The sequence below is a fragment of the Panulirus ornatus genome, chromosome 68 (assembly GCF_036320965.1).
Source record: "Panulirus ornatus isolate Po-2019 chromosome 68, ASM3632096v1, whole genome shotgun sequence".
In the NCBI taxonomy this organism is placed as follows: Eukaryota; Metazoa; Arthropoda; class Malacostraca; order Decapoda; family Palinuridae; genus Panulirus; species Panulirus ornatus.
The window spans coordinates 24107344-24127001 of NC_092291.1; the positions used below are offsets into that span (position 1 = coordinate 24107344).

The 19658-nt window shown below is 40.4% G+C and overlaps 1 protein-coding gene across 4 annotated transcripts in view; it reads right to left on the reverse strand.

The window, feature by feature from the left end:
• LOC139747379 (furin-like protease 1) overlaps positions 1 to 19658 on the reverse strand; it is a 315203-nt gene that overhangs the window by 18486 nt on the left and 277059 nt on the right. For all 4 annotated transcript variants that reach the window (XM_071659635.1, XM_071659633.1, XM_071659634.1 and 1 more), the window contains one exon: positions 625 to 830. In XM_071659635.1, the coding sequence (XP_071515736.1) occupies positions 625 to 830 (206 nt within the window). The remainder of the gene's footprint in view (positions 1 to 624; positions 831 to 19658) is intronic.

A 19658-nucleotide genomic window follows, 5' to 3' on the forward strand; every position in this document is an offset into this window, starting at 1 on the left:
TTGCTCCTACCAATTTGGTGAAAGGCAGGGCTAGTGCATAGTGCTCACCACACGAAAATCTAGAATTAAGAAGAATTAGTGAGTTAGGTGTTGTCAAATGTTATGCATGACAAGAAAAAATTGTTTATGGACTGAATGCCAGCAGTCCATATGTGGGTGGGGCAGAAAGAAAAGACAGCTCTCTGGGTCAGTGGAGTACAACTTGACAACCACATAAGTGCTGGCTCGCTACGCAACCATCACTAACCCACCTGATACCCAGGTGGGTAGAAGTGGTAATATACCTCCCTGGTAGTTGACTGCCTACCAACTGCTACCTTCTTGCACATATTAGAATAAAAGTAGTCAATGAAATTTGCCTCTTAAGTGATTTTTCTTTCACTGTTGTGTAAATATCTTCGAAAATGAAAGATTGAAAATATTTGATTAACTTGAAAAACCTGAATTTTGAGGGGTTGGAAAGGAGAACTTGATAAGACATTTAAGGGTTGAAACTGAATGACTGTATGTGACTCTTATATATATATATTTTCTTTTTTACATTTTCTGTCTTCCATATCTAATTGTTTTTGGGCCAAAGAATTCTTTATGCACATAGTGACATCCCAAATGTATTTGAGTTACCTCAAAAGGGCTGTAAAGTTCAGCATCTCCCCAGCACACTGTGCAGTCATAGTCTTGGGGTCCTAAGCAGCTGCGACATGAGTAATGACATGAACGACAAGTCAAAGAACCGGCTAAGCCCTTCTCTTGTGGGTTCCATGCGTAGTGACTTTCTGGACAGCTCTGCAAGCACTTGCCATCATGGAGATAGTCATCTTTCTGACATTCTGAAATCGTTAGTGACGAATTAGTTTGTGTTGTGCTGTTTAGATATACATTAGTGAAAACTATTTTCATATTTTTGGTTTAGCTTTCATCACAAAATCTTACTACACAAGAACTTTAATTTCAGTTTGAATAAAAAAGTTAATCGTGTACAAATTCCCCATTATACAAAGCAATGCTGCATATTCATTTTACATCTAAACTTGATGAATAGCAGTCTGCAGGGATTAATTACTAAAAATATAATATTCTAGGGAAATTTGTGTTTCATCTATCTAAAACAAAAAACATGCAGTACAAAAATAGATATTCTACTAACAGTATTCCCTCATGTAGCTCCAATAAACAAGACCAGTCAGAACATAACTAAATAAAAGATGAAAGATTAAAGTTTGTATAAATGGATAACATGAAAAAAACAGTACTCATTGAAGAACTTAGATACCTCAATTTTTATTAATTCATGCATTTCTCATCTGTTTTTATATATCTAAAGATAAACACAAAAAATACATTCTAGGGATGCATAACTTACAAATGGTTAGTTGTTAGAAAGTAGTGAAACACTAGATAATCCCCTGTAGTGACTACTCAGGACAGGCATGTAAAAAAAAATATTAACGAAGTAAAAAAAGATAGAATATGCAAAACAGTGAAAGCAAGGGCAGCAGTGTGATGGCTGTTATTTCGGTGGGTCTTACCAGATTCAGCACTGATGGTAAAATACATACTACCTATGGAAGGAACATGATTCAATTAATGAAAAAGGGTTGTAACTCAAAAGTAAATCAAGATAACATCATAAAGACAAGTACAAGCTAAAGTTTTAAATACATACTGATGCATTTAGTAAATATTTTAGAGCTTGGGTATCAAAGCATCTACTAAACAGATACATTTTAGTTTTGGAATTTAGATAAATAAAAGGTTTACATCAGGGTTAATTCTTTAGTAGGGCACTCATGTTATTTTCCTGCAACAACTCACCTGTCCAGGGAGCAGGAGAGTGTTGCCAGCGAGGCCCCAACACCAACACTCAACACCGACAGTCAAACACCACCATCACACAGCTGCTTCAAGAATGCCCAACCCTGCCAACTCCTCTACTTCTGTACCATGGGTACTAACAATATGACTATATATTACCAGTACATGTAAAGGACCTGGCACGGGTGGCATAGTCATGTGTAGGTGGTAGAGAAATTGTGGGTAAAAGCAGGAAAAGAATAAGGGAAGAGGAGGATTCCCAAAATAAGTATGGAAATAGTTATTTTACACTGAAATAGGCAATGCAAGGATAGGAAAAAGTAAAAGACCCAAATTTTAAACCTAACAATACCTCAGGTCAGAATGAATAAACAATGCTATAAATTATTAGTTCATGATAATGCATTCAAATGACAATCAATGATTGCCAACATAATGATGGCAATGGAAATAGCCAATAAAGATCATAAGGAAAACAATGATCATTTGGTAGAAATTATGAAGAATACAGGAGAAATGAGAGTTAGATAAGAATCTTTAATAACACTTACTATTAAATTTGGAAATACTGGAGTCAAGAAAGAGCTTTGCACTGACTGTAAAGATGTCAGTTTCTATCAAAGCTATACAACTGAAGACGAGACTAAATTGTACGCAAAAGTTATCTGGGTACCTGATTGAATAAGACTGAGGTATATATCTACTGTAAGGATTAATGCAAAATAATCTATCTAGGTTAGAAACTTGAAGTTGCCACTTATGTACAAAAATGTAATGGATTGAGGAAAAGTGATTTTGTCAATTTTGCCAAAGTTTTTCTGCTGTCTTGTTGCTAATGCTTTTATACTGTCTTTTTCCCCTCATTTTCTTGAATCATTACTAAGACCTTTTGTGTACAAATACATATGCTTTGATTTCTATTTGTGTCATATTCCCTTACCAGTAACTGTACCTATAACAATACTCTTCTTTTTTCATTCACATAAAGTCCTTTATAAGCCTGATCAATCAGTTTAATCTACTGCTTATCCTTGTGTTATCAAGTTAAATTAATACTCTGATGTTAATTGACATATTCCAAGTTACATCGATCTATTAGCTTAAGTAAGCAGATTCCCTCAGGGTTAGAACTTAAAGACTGTGTTAATTGACTAAGCTGTGGAGTGCTGTCCTAAAGTTACAGCAAGAATGGCAAACAATACCAAGGCTAAAGTTAACAGGGTCAAATGCAAATAATGTATTGTGCATGAAATAATATTCTCTCAAGTTTCCTTGAAACTTGTGTGATTAGACAATGAAGTGCAATTAATGTTGCACTGTGAGTAGTATGGATTGTTTTGATAATTCCTGGTTTAAGCCTATCCAAATTCATTCAAGCATCAAAAGTAATCATCTCACATCCTGCAGCAAGTAGTGAATTAAAAATATCATGTTCAAATCAGTATATCAATGTACAATTTTGAATTAACAAACAACAATTTGTATTGGGTATTTCAGCCCCTAAACACATTTCTTTTGATTTAAAAGCAACCTTTTCAGAGCGTGTTTAAACTAAGGACAAACCCATACTTGCATCATAATTAGAAGAAACTATACATTATGAGAAACTGTAGTACAGCCAAAGTTCAAGAACTCAAATTTCAAAGGTTTGTACTGTTCAAGAATCCTTACACTCTTAGACTTAAGGTATTCTACTCTTACTGTCTTACAAAAAATTTAAATATGAAACCTTGCCAAAGTATTTAAGCACAAAAATTCGATGAATGGCATGATATTGAAAATGCAAGTTTATGAAATCAAGAAGCAACATTAAAAGACCTTGAAATTCTGTGCAGGCAAGAAAACAGGAATGCAGGAGTAAAGGGGTATCTATTTCTGGCTTCCTTTTGTATGAAAAGGCCAGACCATTTAACCACTCAAAGTACTTCATTTTAAGTAATCTGCACACTGCTTGGTCCCAGGGTGTATGGATTTTTAGCTTTGACTGTGATTAAGTTCTCTCAAGAAAATTATAAATTGTAATAGCAAATGCTCCTAATTACTGACAGCCAGAAGTGATTTCTATCCCTCAGGATGACTAATGACAAATCAATTAAAAACATCATGCTTTTGATTCTGAATCCAACCACTATCGTCATGGGAAAACAAAATGTTGTGTGTGTGAACATTCATTGATGATTACCTTCACTGAGTAAATAACAGCTGTACATATCCATGTGATGAAGTGTCAAGATATTGTTTAGATATTTCTATTGTAAGAAAGCATTTTCTACAAATATCTTAAGTCCATAGAATATAGAACTGCAGTTCAGAAGCTTGACATAACTCAAACTTTAACTGGCCAGAGGACTTATGGGTTAGAGCACCAATTCTTTTCATATTATGAGACCTATCTAGAAATTCTCCTCTAAGTCCCGTGCCTGTTTGTACACTCTCTTCTGTATATTCATCACACCAGATATTCAAGTGCTCCACATTTGTATAAGTTATCCCATATATCCAGATATTTTAGGAACAGATTTTTGCAAACTTGTGGATCTATTCATACACAATTTATCATTTTATTCATTGGAATAAGGCACTAAAATCTACTCTAGTGGTCTGTTGATTTCTGATTCTGTAACACATTTTGAAGGTGAATTATGTTGAATTAAGTGTAACAAGTTGATTCACCCATACTTGACTATTCCTGTGACCACAGCAGCTGGCAAGAGCATTCTCAACACTGTGGAATATCAAAACTTACTAAAGTAATGCATGTCTCAGCAACGGTTAAACTGCTGTATGGTCAAGGATCACATGTATGCATTAGGCATGAATACTTTGGCCTCCAAGTCTGACTTAATATGACTGGCAGAAAACAATTTTGGCTCCCTCACTAATGAGTAGTTGTGCATGTTCATTCTAGTATGTAGCTCAGATATGTCAGTTGCAAATGATTGAAAAGATAAAGGTAGCTTGTTATAAAATTAGCATGTTATGTGTAATCATCCAAAAAAGCATTTCTGGGATTTCAATTTGTCACACTAGATGATTATACAACTGTAAAACAAAGGCTTGCTGAATCTGATAGTTTACTGTAGTGGCTCCTAAACATCACACCAAAAGCAATGAAACTGTTTTAGCAAAGTTATCTGTAATGCAATGAACAGGTATTGCTTTTTCAAAATAGTATTTGGAGTTTTGTAGATTTCGATGCCATGGCACACTTCGAGAAGGTCTATGGTACACAGTCTGGGAACACTGGTTTATTGGAAGTAATGTACCCACATTAACAAAACTGCACCTCTCCCCATGATAGAACAATTCAGAGTCTGAAGAGAGTCCAAAGCATCTGGAAGGATATTGGGAAGCACTTTTTCAGTAAATATGTGGAAATGTGGAATTAACTAAACAGATAGAAAGTGTATTCTGTAGCACTGGGAAATTCAGAAACCTATGTGATCAAATTACTTGGGCTAGATGGGTTCCTAAGAATGTAAAGCTTCCCTGCCATATGCACAAATAGGAAGTAAAGTATAATAGGTAAAAAAAGGTAACAACTCCTGAGACATAAACAGGTTTACGTTTCTAATGTGCGGGGAGATAGAGACTGGACTGGGGTTAAGCCTCTATCTTCTTGTAAGCAAGGGACATCATTAAATAATCTATAAGCACCTGATTTAATCAGATGAGAAAGAGGCAATTAAACTATAAAGAAGGCAAGAACTCATTAGTAAAAATGGCTTAAAGAATGCAAATTCATCCAAGGATGGAGTGTTCCAAAAGGAGAAAATGTGATTACAAACAGAAACTGTTAAATAAGGGAAGTTTCTGAATTGAGAACTGCCATATAAGAAAATGATGGAAGGGGATTAACTCCCAAACAAATGTGAAGCTGCAACCATTTGGCAGGAGAAAAGTCCAGTGTAAAAATTACCAAAATCAAGGAATGCTTAGGGGAGAACCACTAGATGTGGAAATAATTGGGGGGAGGAATTGAATTACTAGACAATAAATGGGACATGTTTAGTAAGAGAATGCTCAAAGTAGAATAGCTGGTTAATCAACAAGTCTTATATGGAAACCATTATGAAAGGAACAGCTTGAAGAGTTAACCAGTCAAGGGAATGGTCTGTAGGGAAACTTTCATATAAGGATATGCTCTAAATTTGGGACGGTTGGGTTAGGTAAGTCTGAAACCTGAATATAAAGGTAAGGGAATGGTCCAAAAGGAAACCAGTAAGTAAAGAAACAGTCTGATATGTGAATCAGTAGGTGAGGAAACATTTTGGGCCCAGATATGATAGCAGGAACTGTCAGGATAAGGAACAGCTTGGAGTGTTATCTGCTAGGCAAGGGAATGTTTGTTGGGAAACTGCTGGTTAAGAAAATGATCCTAGTTATGAACTGCTAGGCAAAAAAAATTCTTGGCATCCATGAACTTACTGCTCTGAAGGTCCAAGCAATGTAACTAAAAAAAACTGATCCCTGAGGTAAATCTTCTTAAACCCTTAAATGCTGGCTGACTTGTAGAAAGTTGCCACATAAATTGGTCAAAAAGGTATCAACTTTTCTGTTTCTCATTGTAATGAAATACTTGTAAAAGTAAAGGATATGCACAAAAAGTGAGCTAACAAAACTTATAAGGTACAGTGGTGAAGTTATGCACAGACCTCCTGATGAGGGAGGTTAGAGGGAGTGAGGAGGGGGTGGAGGAAGAGAAGAAATGGAGAGCCTCTGATGCAGATATATTAATGATTTTTCTCTATTCATAAAAGAAATATATATATTCATTTATCTATTATATCATACATGATCGCTGTTTCCTGTGTCAGCAAGGTAGCGCCAGGAAACAGATGAAGAATGGCCCATCCACTCATATACATATACATAAATGCCCACATACATACATATACATATCAACATATACATACACATACACATATTCATACTTGCTTGCCCTCAATCCATTCCTGTCACTACCTTACCCTACAGGAAAACAGCACTGCTGTCCTCTGCTTCAGCAAGGCAGCGCCAGGAATACAGACAAGGCCACATTCGTTCACACTCAAGTGTAACGAACCGAAACCACAGCTTCCTATCCACATAACAAGCCCCACAGACCTTTCCATGGTTTACCCAAGACGCTTCATATGCCCTGGTTCAGTCCACTGACAGCACGTCAACCCCAGTATACCACATTGTTCCAATTCACCTGATTTCTTGGACAACTCTCACCCTCCTGTATGATCAGGCCCCGATTGCTCAAAATCTTTTTCACTCCACCTTTAATTTGGTCTCCTGCTTCTCCTTGTTCCCTCCACCTCTGACCCATATATTCTTTTAGTCAATCTTTCCTCATTTATTCTCTCCATATGTCCAAACCATTTCAACACACCCTCATCTGCTATCTCAACCATACTCTTTGTTTCCACACATCTCTCTTACCCTTACATTACTCACCCGGTCAAACCACCTCACACCACATATTGTCCTCAAACGTTTCATTTCTGACACATTCACCTTCCTATGCCTCACAACCATATAACATTGTTGGAACTGCTATTCCTTCAAACATACCCATTTTTGCTCTCAGAGATAATGTTCTCTCCTTCCACACATTCTTCATTGCTCCCAGAACCTTTGCTCCCTCCCCCTCCCTGTGACTCACTTCCGCTTCCATGGTTTCATCCACTGCTACGTCCACTCCCAAATATCTAAAACACTTCACTCATTCCAATTTTTCTCTAATCAAACTTACATCCCAAGTAACTTGTCCCTCAACCCTACTGAACCTAATAACCTATTCACATTTACTCTCAATTTTCTCCTTTCACACACTTTTCAAAACTCAGTCACCAACCTCTGCAGTTGGCTGTTGTTGACTGTTTGGTGAGGATATTCAATGTATGTATGGCTTATGGTGAAGTGCCTGAGGATTGGTGGAATGCATGCATAGTGCTATTGTACAAAGGCAAAGGGTATAAAGGTGAGTGTTCAAATTAGAAAGGTATAAGTTTGTTGAGTATTCCTGGGAAATTATATGGGAGGGTATTGATCGAGAGGGTGAAGGCATGTACAAAACATCAGATTGGGGAAGAGCAGTGTGGTTTCAGAAGTTGTAGAGGATGTGTGGATCAGGTGTTTGGTTTGAAGAATGCATGTGAGAAATACTTAGAAAAACAAATGGATTTGCTTGTAGCATTTATGGATCTGGAGAAGACATAAGATAGAGTTGATAGAGAAGCTCTGTGGAAGGTATTAAGAGTATATAGTGTGGGAGGCAAGCTGCTAGAAGCAGTGAAAAGTTCTTATCGAGAATGTAAGGCATGTGTACAAGTAGGAGGCGAGGAAAGTCCTCAGTGAATGTCAGTTTGTGGCAGGGGTGCTTGATGTCTCCATGGTTGTTTAATTTGTTTATGGATGGGGTTGTTAGGTAGGTGAATGCAAGAGTTTTAGATAGAGGGGCAAGTATGCAGTCTGTTGTGGACGAGAGGGCTTAGGAAGTGAGTCAGTTGTTGTTCACTGATGATACAGCGCTGGTGGCTGATTTGGGTGAGAAACTGCAAAAGCTGGTGGCTGAGTTTGGTAAAGAGTGTGAAAGAAGAAAGCAAGGTTATTAGGTACAGTAGGGTTGAGGAACAAGTCAATTGAGAGGTAAATTTGAATGGAGAAAAACTGGAGGAGGTGAAGTGTTTTGGATATCTGGGAGTGGATTTGGCAGTGGATGGAACCATGGAAGCGGAAGTGAGTCACAGGGTGGGGGAGGGGGGGCAAAAGTTCTGGGAGTTTTGAAAAATGTGTGGAACTCCAGAACATTATCTCAGAAAGCAAAAATGGGTATGTTTGAAGGAATTGGTTCTAACAATGTTATATGGTTGTGAGGAAGAGGGTGGATGTGTTGGAAATGAGGTGTTTGAGGACAGTATGTGGTGTGAAGTGGTTTGATCAAGTAAGTAATGAAAGAGTAAGAGAGATGTGTGGTAATAAAAAGTGTGATTGAGAGAGTAGAAGAGGGTGTATTGAAATGGTTTGGTCACATGGAGAGAATGAGTGAGGAAAGATTGACAAAGAGGATATATGTGCCAGAAGTGAAGGGAACGAGGAGAAGTGGGAGACCAAATTGGAGGTGGAAGGATGGAGTGAAAAAGATTTTGAGCAATCGGGGCCTGAATATGCAGGGGGGTGAAAGGTGTGCAAGGAATACAGTGAATTGGAACGATATGGTATACCGTGGTCGATGTGCTGTTAATGGATTAAGCCAGGGCATGTGAAGCGTCTGGAATAAACCATGGAAAGTTTTGTGGGGCCTGGATGTGGAAAGGGAGCTGTGGTTTCTGTGCATTATGCATGACAGCCAAAGACTGAGTGTGAACGAATGTGGCCTTTGTTTTTTTCTCCTAGCGCTACCTCGCGCTTGTGCTGGGGGAAAGGGGGGTGTCATTTCATGTGTGGCAGGGTGGTGAGTGGAATGAATAAAGGCAGCAAGTATGAATTATGTACATGTGCATATATGTATGTGTCTATGTATGTATATGTATGAATACATCGAAATGTATAGGTATGTAAATGTGCATGTGTGGACATGTATGCATATAAATTTGTAGGTGGGTGGGTTGGGCGATCCTTTCATCTGTTTCCTTGCGCTTCCTCGCTAACACAGGAGACAGCGAAAAAGTATAATAAATGAATAAATAAACATATATATATCCCTGGGGATAGGGGAGAAGGAATACTTCCCACGCATTCCTCACATGTCGTAGAAGACGACTAAAGGGGACGGGAGCGGGGGCCCAGAAAGCCTCCCCTCCTTGTATCTTAACTTTCTAAAAGGGGAAACAGAAGAAGGAGTCACACGGGGAGTGCTCATCCTCCTCGAAGGCTCAGAGTGGGGTGTCTAAATGTGTGTGGATGTAACCAAGATGAGAAAAAAGGAGAGATAGGTAGTATGTTTGAGGAAAGGAACCTGGATGTTTTGGCTCTGAGTGAAATGTAAGTCAAGGGCGAAGGGGAAGAGTGGTTTGGTAATGTCTTGAGAGTAAAGTCAGGGGTTAGTGAGAGGACAAGAGTAATGGAAGGAGCAGAACTACTCCTGAATCAGGAGTTGTGGGAGTATGTGATAGAGTGTAAGAAAGTAAATTCTAGATTGATATGGGTAAAACTGAAAGTTGATGGAGAGAGATGGGTGATTATTGGTGCATATGCACCTGGGCATGAGAAGAAAAATCATGAGAGGCAAGTGTTTTGGAAGCAGCTGAATGAGTGTGTTAGTGGTTTTGATGCACAAGACCAGGTTATAGTGATGGGTGATTTGAATGCAAAGGTGAGTAACGTGGCAGTTGAGGGAATAATTGGTATACATGGGGCATTCAGTGATGTAAATGGAAATGGTGAAGAGCTTGTAGATTTATGTGCTGAAAAAGGACTGGTGATTGGGAATACCTGGTTTAAAAAGCGAGATATACATAAGTATACGTATGTAAGTAGGATTAAGTAGTATTGGATTACGTGTTAATTGATAGGCGTGCGAAGGCATGTTGAGAGGTGCAACTAGAGGGATGTCTGATCATTTGAAGATTTGTTGAGGTTTTCAGAAAAGAAGAGAAAATGTTGGGGTGAAGAGAGTGGTGAGAGTAAGTGAGCTTGGGAAGGAGACTTGTGTGAGGAAGTACCAGGAGAGACTGAGTACAGAATGGAAAAAGGTGAGAACAAAGGAGGTAAGGGGAGTGGGGGAGGAATGGGATGTATTTAGGGAAGCAGTGATGGCTTGCGCAAAAGATGCTTGTGGCATGAGAAGCGTGGGAGGTGGGTTGATTGGAAAGGTTAGTGAGTGGTGGGATGAAGAAGTAAGATTATTAGTGAAAGAGAAGAGAGAGGCATTTGGACGATTTTTGCAGGGAAAAAATGCAAATGAGTGGGAGATGTATAAAAGAAAGAGGCAGGAGGTCAAGAGAAAGGTGCAAGAGGTGAAAAAGAGGGCAAATGAGAGTTGGGGTGAGAGAGTATCATTAAATTCTAGGGAGAATAAAAAGATGTTTTGGAAGGAGGTAAATAAGTGCATAAGACAAGGGAGCAAATGGGAACTTCAGTGAAGGAGGCTAATGGGGAGGTGATAACAAGTAGTGGTGATGTGAGAAGGAGATGGAGTGAGTATTTTGAAGGTTTGTTGAATGTGTTTGATAATAAGAGTGGCAGATATAGGGTGTTTTGGTCGAGGTGGTGTGCAAAGTGAGAGGGTTAGGGAAAATGATTTGGTGAACAGAGAAGAGGTAGTAAAAGCTTTGCGGAAGATGAAAGCCGGCAAGGCAGCAGGTTTGGATGGTATTGCAGTGGAATTTATTAAAAAAGGAGGTGACTGTATTGTTCACTGGCTGGTAAGGTTATTCAATGCATGTGTGATTCACGGTGAGGTGCCTAAGGATTGGCGGAATGCTTGCATGGTGCCATTGTACAAAGGCAAAGGGGATAACAGTGAGTGCTCAAATTACAGAGGTGTAAGTATGTTGAGTATTCCTGGTAAATTGTATGGGAGGGTATTGATTGAGAGGGTGAAGGCATGTACAGAGCATCAGATTGGGGAAGAGCAGTGTGGTTTCAGAAGTGGTATTAGGATGTGTGGATCAGGTGTTTGCTTTGAAGAATGTATGTGAGAAATACTTAGAAAAGCAAATGGATTTGTATGTAGCATTTATGGATCTGGAGAAGGCATATGATAGAGTAGATAGAGATGCTCTGTGGAAGGTATTAAGAATATATGGTGTGGGAGGCAAGATGCTAGAAGCAGTGAAAAGTTTTTATCGAGATTGTAAGGCATGTGTACGTGTAGAAAGAGAGGAAAGTGATTGGTTCTCAGTGAATGTAGGTTTGCGGCAGGGGTGTGTGATGTCTCCATGGTTGTTTAATTTGTTTATGGATGGGGTTGTTAGGGAGGTGAATGCAAGAGTTTTGGAAAGAGGGGCAAGTATGCAGTCTGTTGTGGATGAGAGAGCTTGGGAAATGAGTCAGTTGTTGTTTGCTGATGATACATCGCTGGTGACTGAGTTTGGTAAAGTGTGTGAAAGAAGAAAGTTAAGAGTAAATGTGAATAAGAGCGAGGTCAAGTCAATTGGGAGGTAAGTTTGAATGGAGAAAAACTGGAGGAAGTGAAGTGTTTTAGATATCTGGGAGTGGATCTGGCAGCGGATGGAACCATGGAAGCGGAAGTGAATCATAGGGTGGGGGAGGGGGCGAAAATTCTGGGAGCCTTGAAGAATGTTTGGAAGTCGAGAACATTATCTCGGATGGCAAAAATGGGTATGTTTGAAGGAATAGTGGTTCCAACAATGTTGTATGGCTGTGAGGCGTGGGCTATGGATAGAGTTGTGCGCAGGAGGGTGGATGTGCTGGAAATGAGATGTTTGAGGACAATATGTGGTGTGAGGTGGTTTGATCAAGTAAGTAATGTAAGGGTAAGAGAGATGTGTGGAAATAAAAAGAGTGTGGTTGAGAGAGCAGAAGAGGGTGTTTTGAAATGGTTTGGTCACATGGAGAGAATGAGTGAGGAAAGATTGACCAAGAGGATATATGTGTCAGAGGTGGAGGGAACGAGGAGAAGTGGGAGACCAAATTGGAGGTGGAAAGATGGAGTGAAAAAGATTTTGAGTGATTGGGGCCTGAACATGCAGGAGGGTGAAAGGCGTGCAAGGAATAGAGTTAATTGGAACGATGTGGTATACCAGGGTCGATGTGCTGTCACTGTCAATGGGGCGAGGTGGCGATGAGAATAAATATAAGCAGACAGAATGAATTATGTATATGTGTATATATGTATATGTCTGTGTGTGTATATATATGTGTACATTGAGATGTATAGGTATGTATATTTGCTTGTGTGGATGAAATTTAATGATACTCTCTCACCCCAACTCTCATTTGCCCTCTTTTTCACCTCTTGCACCTTTCTCTTGACCTCCTGCCTCTTTCTTTTATACCTCTCCCACTCATTTGCATTTTTTCCCTGCAAAAATCATCCAAATGCCTCTCTCTTCTCTTTCACTAATAATCTTACTTCTTCATCCCACCACTCACTACCTTTTCTAATCTGCCCACCTCCCACGCTTCTCATGCCACAAGCATCTTTTACGCAAGCCATCACTGCTTCCCTACATACATCCCATTCCTACCCCACTCCCCGGTCTTGTGCATCAAAACCACTAACACACTCATTCAGCTGCTCCCAAAACACTTGCCTCTCATGATCTTTCTTCTCATGCCCAGGTGCATATGCACCAATAATCACCCATCTCTCTCCATCAACTTTCAGTTTTACCCATATCAATCTAGAATTTACTTTCCTACACTCTATCACATACTCCCACAACTCCTGATTCAGGAGTAGTGCTACTCCTTCCCTTGCTCTTGTCCTCTCACTAACCCCTGACTTTACTCCCAAGACATACCGAAACCACTCTTCCCCTTTACCCTTGAGCTTCGTTTCACTCAGAGCCAAAACATCCAGATTCCTTTCCTCAAACATTCTACCTATCTCTCCTTTTCTCACCTCTTGATTACATCCACACACATTTAGACACCCCAGTCTGAGCCTGAGTCTGTGTATGGGGGTGGGTTGGGCCATTACTTTCGTCTGTTTCCTTGCGCTATCTCACAAACTCGGGAGACAGCGACAAAGCAAAATGATAAATAAATATATTATTATTATTATTATTATTAAGCAAATGGATTTGTATGTAGCATTTATGGATCTGGAGAAGGCATATGATAGAGTTGATAGAGATGCTCTGTGGAAGGTATTAAGAATATATGGTGTGGGAGGCAAGTTGTTAGAAGCAGTGAAAAGTTTTTATCGAGGATGTAAGGCATGTGTACGTGTAGGAAGAGAGGAAAGTGATTGGTTCTCAGTGAATGTAGGTTTGCGGCAGGGGTGTGTGATGTCTCCATGGTTGTTTAATTTGTTTATGGATGGGGTTGTTAGGGAGGTGAATGCAAGAGTCTTGGAAAGAGGGGCAAGTATGAAGTCTGTTGGGGATGATAGAGCTTATAAGTGAGTCAGTTGTTGTTCGCTGATGATACAGCGCTGGTGGCTGATTCATGTGAGAAACTGCAGAAGCTGGTGACTGAGTTTGGTAAAGTGTGTGAAAGAAGAAAGTTAAGAGTAAATGTGAATAAGAGCAAGGTTATTAGGTACAGTAGGGTTGAGGGTCAAGTCAATTGGGAGGTGAGTTTGAATGGAGAAAAACTGGAGGAAGTGAAGTGTTTTAGATATCTGGGAGTGGATCTGGCAGCAGATGGAACCATGGAAGCGGAAGTGGATCATAGGGTAGGGGAGGGGGCGAAAATTCTGGGAGCCTTGAAGAATGTGTGGAAGTCGAGAACATTATCTCGGAAAGCAAAAATGGGTATGTTTGAAGGAATAGTGGTTCCAACAATGTTGTAAGGTTGCGAGGCGTGGGCTATGGATAGGGTTGTGCGCAGGAGGATGGATGTGCTGGAAATGAGATGTTTGAGGACAGTGTGTGGTGTGAGGTGGTTTGATCAAGTAAGTAACGTAAGGGTAAGAGAGATGTGTGGAAATAAAAAGAGCGTGGTTGAGAGAGCAGAAGAGGGTGTTTTGAAATGGTTTGGGCACATGGAGAGAATGAGTGAGGAAAGATTGACCAAGAGGATATATGTGTCGGAGGTGGAGGGAACGAGGAGAAGAGGGAGACCAAATTGGAGGTGGAAAGATGGAGTGAAAAAGATTTTGTGTGATCGGGGCCTGAACATGCAGGAGGGTGAAAGGAGGGCAAAGAATAGAGTGAATTGGAGCGATGTGGTATACCGGGGTTGATGTGCTGTCAGTGGATTGAATCAAGGCGTGTGAAGCGTCTGGGGTAAACCATGGAAAGCTGTGTAGGTATGTATATTTGCGTGTGTGGACGTATGTATATACATGTGTATGGGGGGGGGGTTGGGCCATTTCTTTCGTCTGTTTCCTTGCGCTACCTCGCAAACGCGGGAGACAGCGACAAAGCAAAAAAAAACAAATATATATATATATATATATATATATATATATATATATATGAGAAGAAAGATCATGAGACGCAAGTGTTCTGGGAGCAGCTGAATGAGTGTGTTAGTGGTTTTGATGCATGAGACCGGGTTATAGTGATGGGTGATTTGAATGCAAAGGTGAGTAATGTGGCAGTTGAGGGAATAATTGGTATACATGGGGTGTTCAGTGTTGTAAATGGAAATGGTGAAGAGCTTGTAGATTTATGTGCTGAAAAAGGACTGGTGATTGGGAATACCTAGTTTAAAAAGCGAGATATACATAAGCATATGTATGTAAGTAGGAGAGATGGCCAGAGAGCGTTATTGGATTACGTGTTAATTGACAGGCACACGAAAGAGAGACTTTTGGATGTTAATGTGCTGAGAGGTGCAACTGGAGGGATGTCTGATCATTATCTTGAGGCTAAGGTGAAGGTTTGTATGGGTTTTCAGAAAAGAAGAGTGAATGTTGGGGTGAAGAGGGTGGTGAGAGTAAGTGAGCTTGGGAAGGAGACTTGTGTGAGGAAGTACCAGGAGAGACTGAGTACAGAATGGAAAAAGGTGAGAACAATGGAAGTAAGGGGAGTGGGGGAGGAATGGGATGTATTTAGGGAATCAGTGATGGATTGCACAAAAGATGCTTGTGGCATGAGAAGAGTGGGAGGTGGGTTGATTAGAAAGGGTAGTGAGTGGTGGGATGAAGAAGTAAGATTATTAGTGAAAGAGAAGAGAGAGGCATTTGGACGATTTTTGCAGGGAAAAAATTCAATTGAGTGGGAGATGTATAGAAGAAAGAGACAGGAGGTCAAGAGAAAGGTGCAAGAGGTGAAAAAGAGGGCAAATGAGAGTTGGGGTGAGAGAGTATCATTAAATTTTAGGGAGAATAAAAAGATGTTCTGGAAGAAGGTAAATAAAGTGCGTAAGACAAGGGAGCAAATGGGAACTTCAGTGAAGGGCGCAAATGGGGAGGTGATGTGAGAAGGAGATGGATTGAGTATTTTGAAGGTTTGTTGAATGTGTTGGATGATAGAGTGGCAGATATAGGGTGTTTTGGTCGAGGTGGTGTACAAAGTGAGAGGGTTAGGGAGAATGATTTGGTAAACAGAGAAGAGGTAGTAAAAGCTTTGCGGAAGATGAAGGCCAGCAAGGCAGCAGGTTTGGATGGTATTGCAGTGGAATTTATTAAAAAAGGGGGTGACTGTATTATTGACTGGTTGGTAAGGTTATTTAATGTATGTATGACTCATAGTGAGGTGCCTGAGGATTGGCGGAATGCTTGCATAGTGCCATTGTACAAAGGCAAAGGGGATAAGAGTGAGTGCTCAAATTACAGAGGTATAAGTTTGTTGAGTATTCCTAGTAAATTATATGGGAGGGTATTGATTGAGAGGGTGAAGGCGTGTACAGAGCATCAGATTGGGGAAGAGCAGTGTGGTTTCAGAAGTGGTAGAGATGAGTGGGTCAGGTGTTTGCTTTGAAGAATGTATGTGAGAAATACTTAGAAAAGCAAATGGATTTGTATGTAGCATTTATGGATCTGGAGAAGGCATATGATAGAGTTGATAGAGATGCTCTGTGGAAGGTTTTAAGAATATATGGTGTGAGAGGCAAGTTGTTAGAAGCAGTGAAAAGTTTTTATCGAGGATGTAAGGCATGTGTACGTGTAGGAAGAGAGGAAAGTGATTGGTTCTCAGTGAATGTAGGTTTGCGGCAGGGGTGTGTGATGTCTCCATGGTTGTTTGATTTGTTTATGGATGGGGTTGTTAGGGAGGTGAATGCAAGAGTTTTGGAAAGAGGGGCAAGTATGAAGTCTGTTGGGGATGAGAGAGCTTGGGAAGTGAGTCAGTTGTTGTTCGATGATGATACAGTGCTGGTGGCTGATTCATGTGAGAAACTGCAGAAGCTGGTGACTGAGTTTGGTAAAGTGTGTGAAAGAAGAAAGTTAAGAGTAAATGTGAATAAGAGCAAGGTTATTAGGTACAGTAGGGTTGAGGGTCAAGTCAATTGGGAGGTAAGTTTGAATGGAGAAAAATTGGAGGAAGTAAAGTGTTTTAGATATCTGGGAGTGGATCTGGCAGCGGATGGAACCATGGAAGTGGAAGTGGGTCATAGGGTGGGGGAGGGGGCGAAAATCCTGGGAGCCTTGAAGAATGTGTGGAAGTCGAGAACATTATCTCGGAAAGCAAAAATGGGTGTGTTTGAAGGAATAGTGGTTCCAACAATGTTGTATGGTTGCGAGGTGTGGGCTATGGATAGAGTTGTGCGCAGGAGGATGGATGTGCTGGAAATGAGATGTTTGAGGACAATGTGTGGTGTGAGGTGGTTTGATTGAGTAACGTAAGGGTAAGAGAGATGTGTGGAAATAAAAAGAGCGTGGTTGAGACAGCAGATGAGGGTGTTTTGAAATGGTTTGGGCACATGGAGAGAATGAGTGAGGAAAGATTGACCAAGAGGATATATGTGTCGGAGGTGGAGGGAACGAGGAGAAGTGGGAGACCAAATTGGAGGTGGAAAGATAGAGTGAAAAAGATTTTGTGTGATCGTGGCCTGAACATGCAGGAGGGTGAAAGGAGGGCAAGGAATAGAGTGAATTGGATCGATGTGGTATACCGGGGTTGACGGGCTGTCAGTGGATTGAAACAGGGCATGTGAAGCATCTGGGGTAAACCATGGAAAGCTGTGTAGGTATGTATATTTGCGTGTGTGGACGTGTATGTATATACACGTGTATGGGGGTGGGTTGGGCCATTTCTTTCGTCTGTTTCCTTGCGCTACCTCGCAAACGCGGGAGACAGCGACAAAGCAAAAAAAGAAAAAAAAAATATATATTTTATTCATTTATTTATTTATTATACTTTGTTGCTGTCTCCTGTGTTAGCAAGGTAGCGGAAGAGTACAGACGAAAGAATGGCCTAACCCACCCACATACACATGTATGCACATATACATCCACACATGCAAATATAAAATATATATATTTCAACTTTCTAAAAGGGGAAACAGAAGGAATCATGCAGGAAGTGCTCATCCTCCTCGAAGGCTCAAATTGGGGTGTCTAAATGTGTGTGGGTGTAACCAAGATGAGAAAAAAGGAGAGATAGGTAGTATGTTTGAGGAAAGGAACCTGCATGTTTTGGCTTTGAGTGAAACGAAGCTCAAGGGTAAAGGGGAAGAGTGGTTTGGGAATGTCTTGAGAGTAAAGTCAGGGGTTAGTGAGAGGACAAGAGCAAGGGAAGGAGTAGCACTACTCCTGAAACAGGAGTGGTGGGAGTATGTGATAGAGTGTAAGAAAGTAAACTTTAGATCGATATGGGTAAAACTGAAAGTGGATGGAGAGAGATAGGTGATAATTGGTGTGAATGCACCTGGGCATGAGAAGAAAGATTATGAGAGGTAAGTGTTTTGGGAGCAGCTGAGTGAGTGTGTTAGTAGTTTTGATGCACGAGACCGGGTTATAGTGATGGGTGATTTGAATGCAAAGGTGAGTTATGTGGCAGTTGAGGGAATAATTGGTGTACATAGGGCGTTCAGTGTTGTAAATGGAAATGGTGAAGAGCTTGTAGCTTTATGTGCTGAAAAAGGACTGGTGATTGGGAATACCTAGTTTAAAAAGCGAGATATACATAAGTATACGTATGCAAGTAGGAGAGATGGCCAGAGAGCGTTATTGGATTACGTGTTAATTGATAGGCGTGCAAAAGAGAGAATTTTGCGTGTTAATGTGCTGAGAGGTGCAACCCGAGGGATGTCTGATCATTATCTTGTGGAGGTGAAGGTGAAGATTTGTAGAGGTTTTCAGAAAAGAAGATAGAATGTTGGGGTGAAAAGAGTGGTGAGAGTAAGTGAGCTTGGGAAGGAGACTTGTGTGAGAACATACCAGGAGAGACTGAGTACAGAATGAAAAAAAGGTGGGAACAAAGGACATGAGGGGAGTGGGAGAGGAATGGGATGTATTTAGGGAAGCAGTGATGGCTTGCGCAAAAGATGCTTGTGGCATGAGAAGCGTGGGAGGTGGGCAGATTACAAAGGGTAGTGATTGGTGGGATGAAGAAGTAACATTATCAGTGAAAGAGAAGAGAGAGGCATTTGGACGATTTCTAAAGGGAAATAATGCAAATGATTGGGAGATGTATAAAAGAAAGTGGCAGGAAGTCAAGAGAAAGGTGCAAGAGGTGAAAAAGAGGGCAAATGATAGTTGTGGTGAGAGAGTATCATTGAATTTTAGGGAGAATAAAAAGATGTTTTGGAAGGAGGTAAATAAAGTTCGTAAGACAGGGGAACAAATGGGAACTTCAGTGAAGGGGGCTAATGGGAAGGTGATAACAAGTAGTGGTGATGTGAGTAGATGGAGTGAATATTTTGAAGGTTTGTTGAATGTGTTTGATGATAGAGTGGCAGATATAGGATGTTTTGGTCGAGGTGTTGTGCAAAGTGAGAGGGTTAGGGAGAATGATTTGGTAAACAGAGAAGAGGTAGTAAAAGCTTTGCGGAAGATGAAAGCTGGCAAGGCAGCAGGTTTTGATGGTATCGCAGTGGAATTTATTAAAAAAGGGGGTGACTGTATTGTTGACTGGTTGGTAAGGTTATTTAATGTATGTATGACTCATGGTGAGGTGCCTGAGGACTGGTGGAATGCTTGCATAGTGCCATTGTACAAAGGCAGAGGGGATAAAAGTGAGTGTTCAAATTACAGAGGTATAAGTTTGTTGAGTATTCCTGCAAAATCATATGGGAGGGTATTGATTGAGAGGGTGAAGGTATGTTTGCTTTCAAGAATGTATGTGAGAAATACTTAGAAAAGCAAATGGATTTCTATGTAGCATTTATGG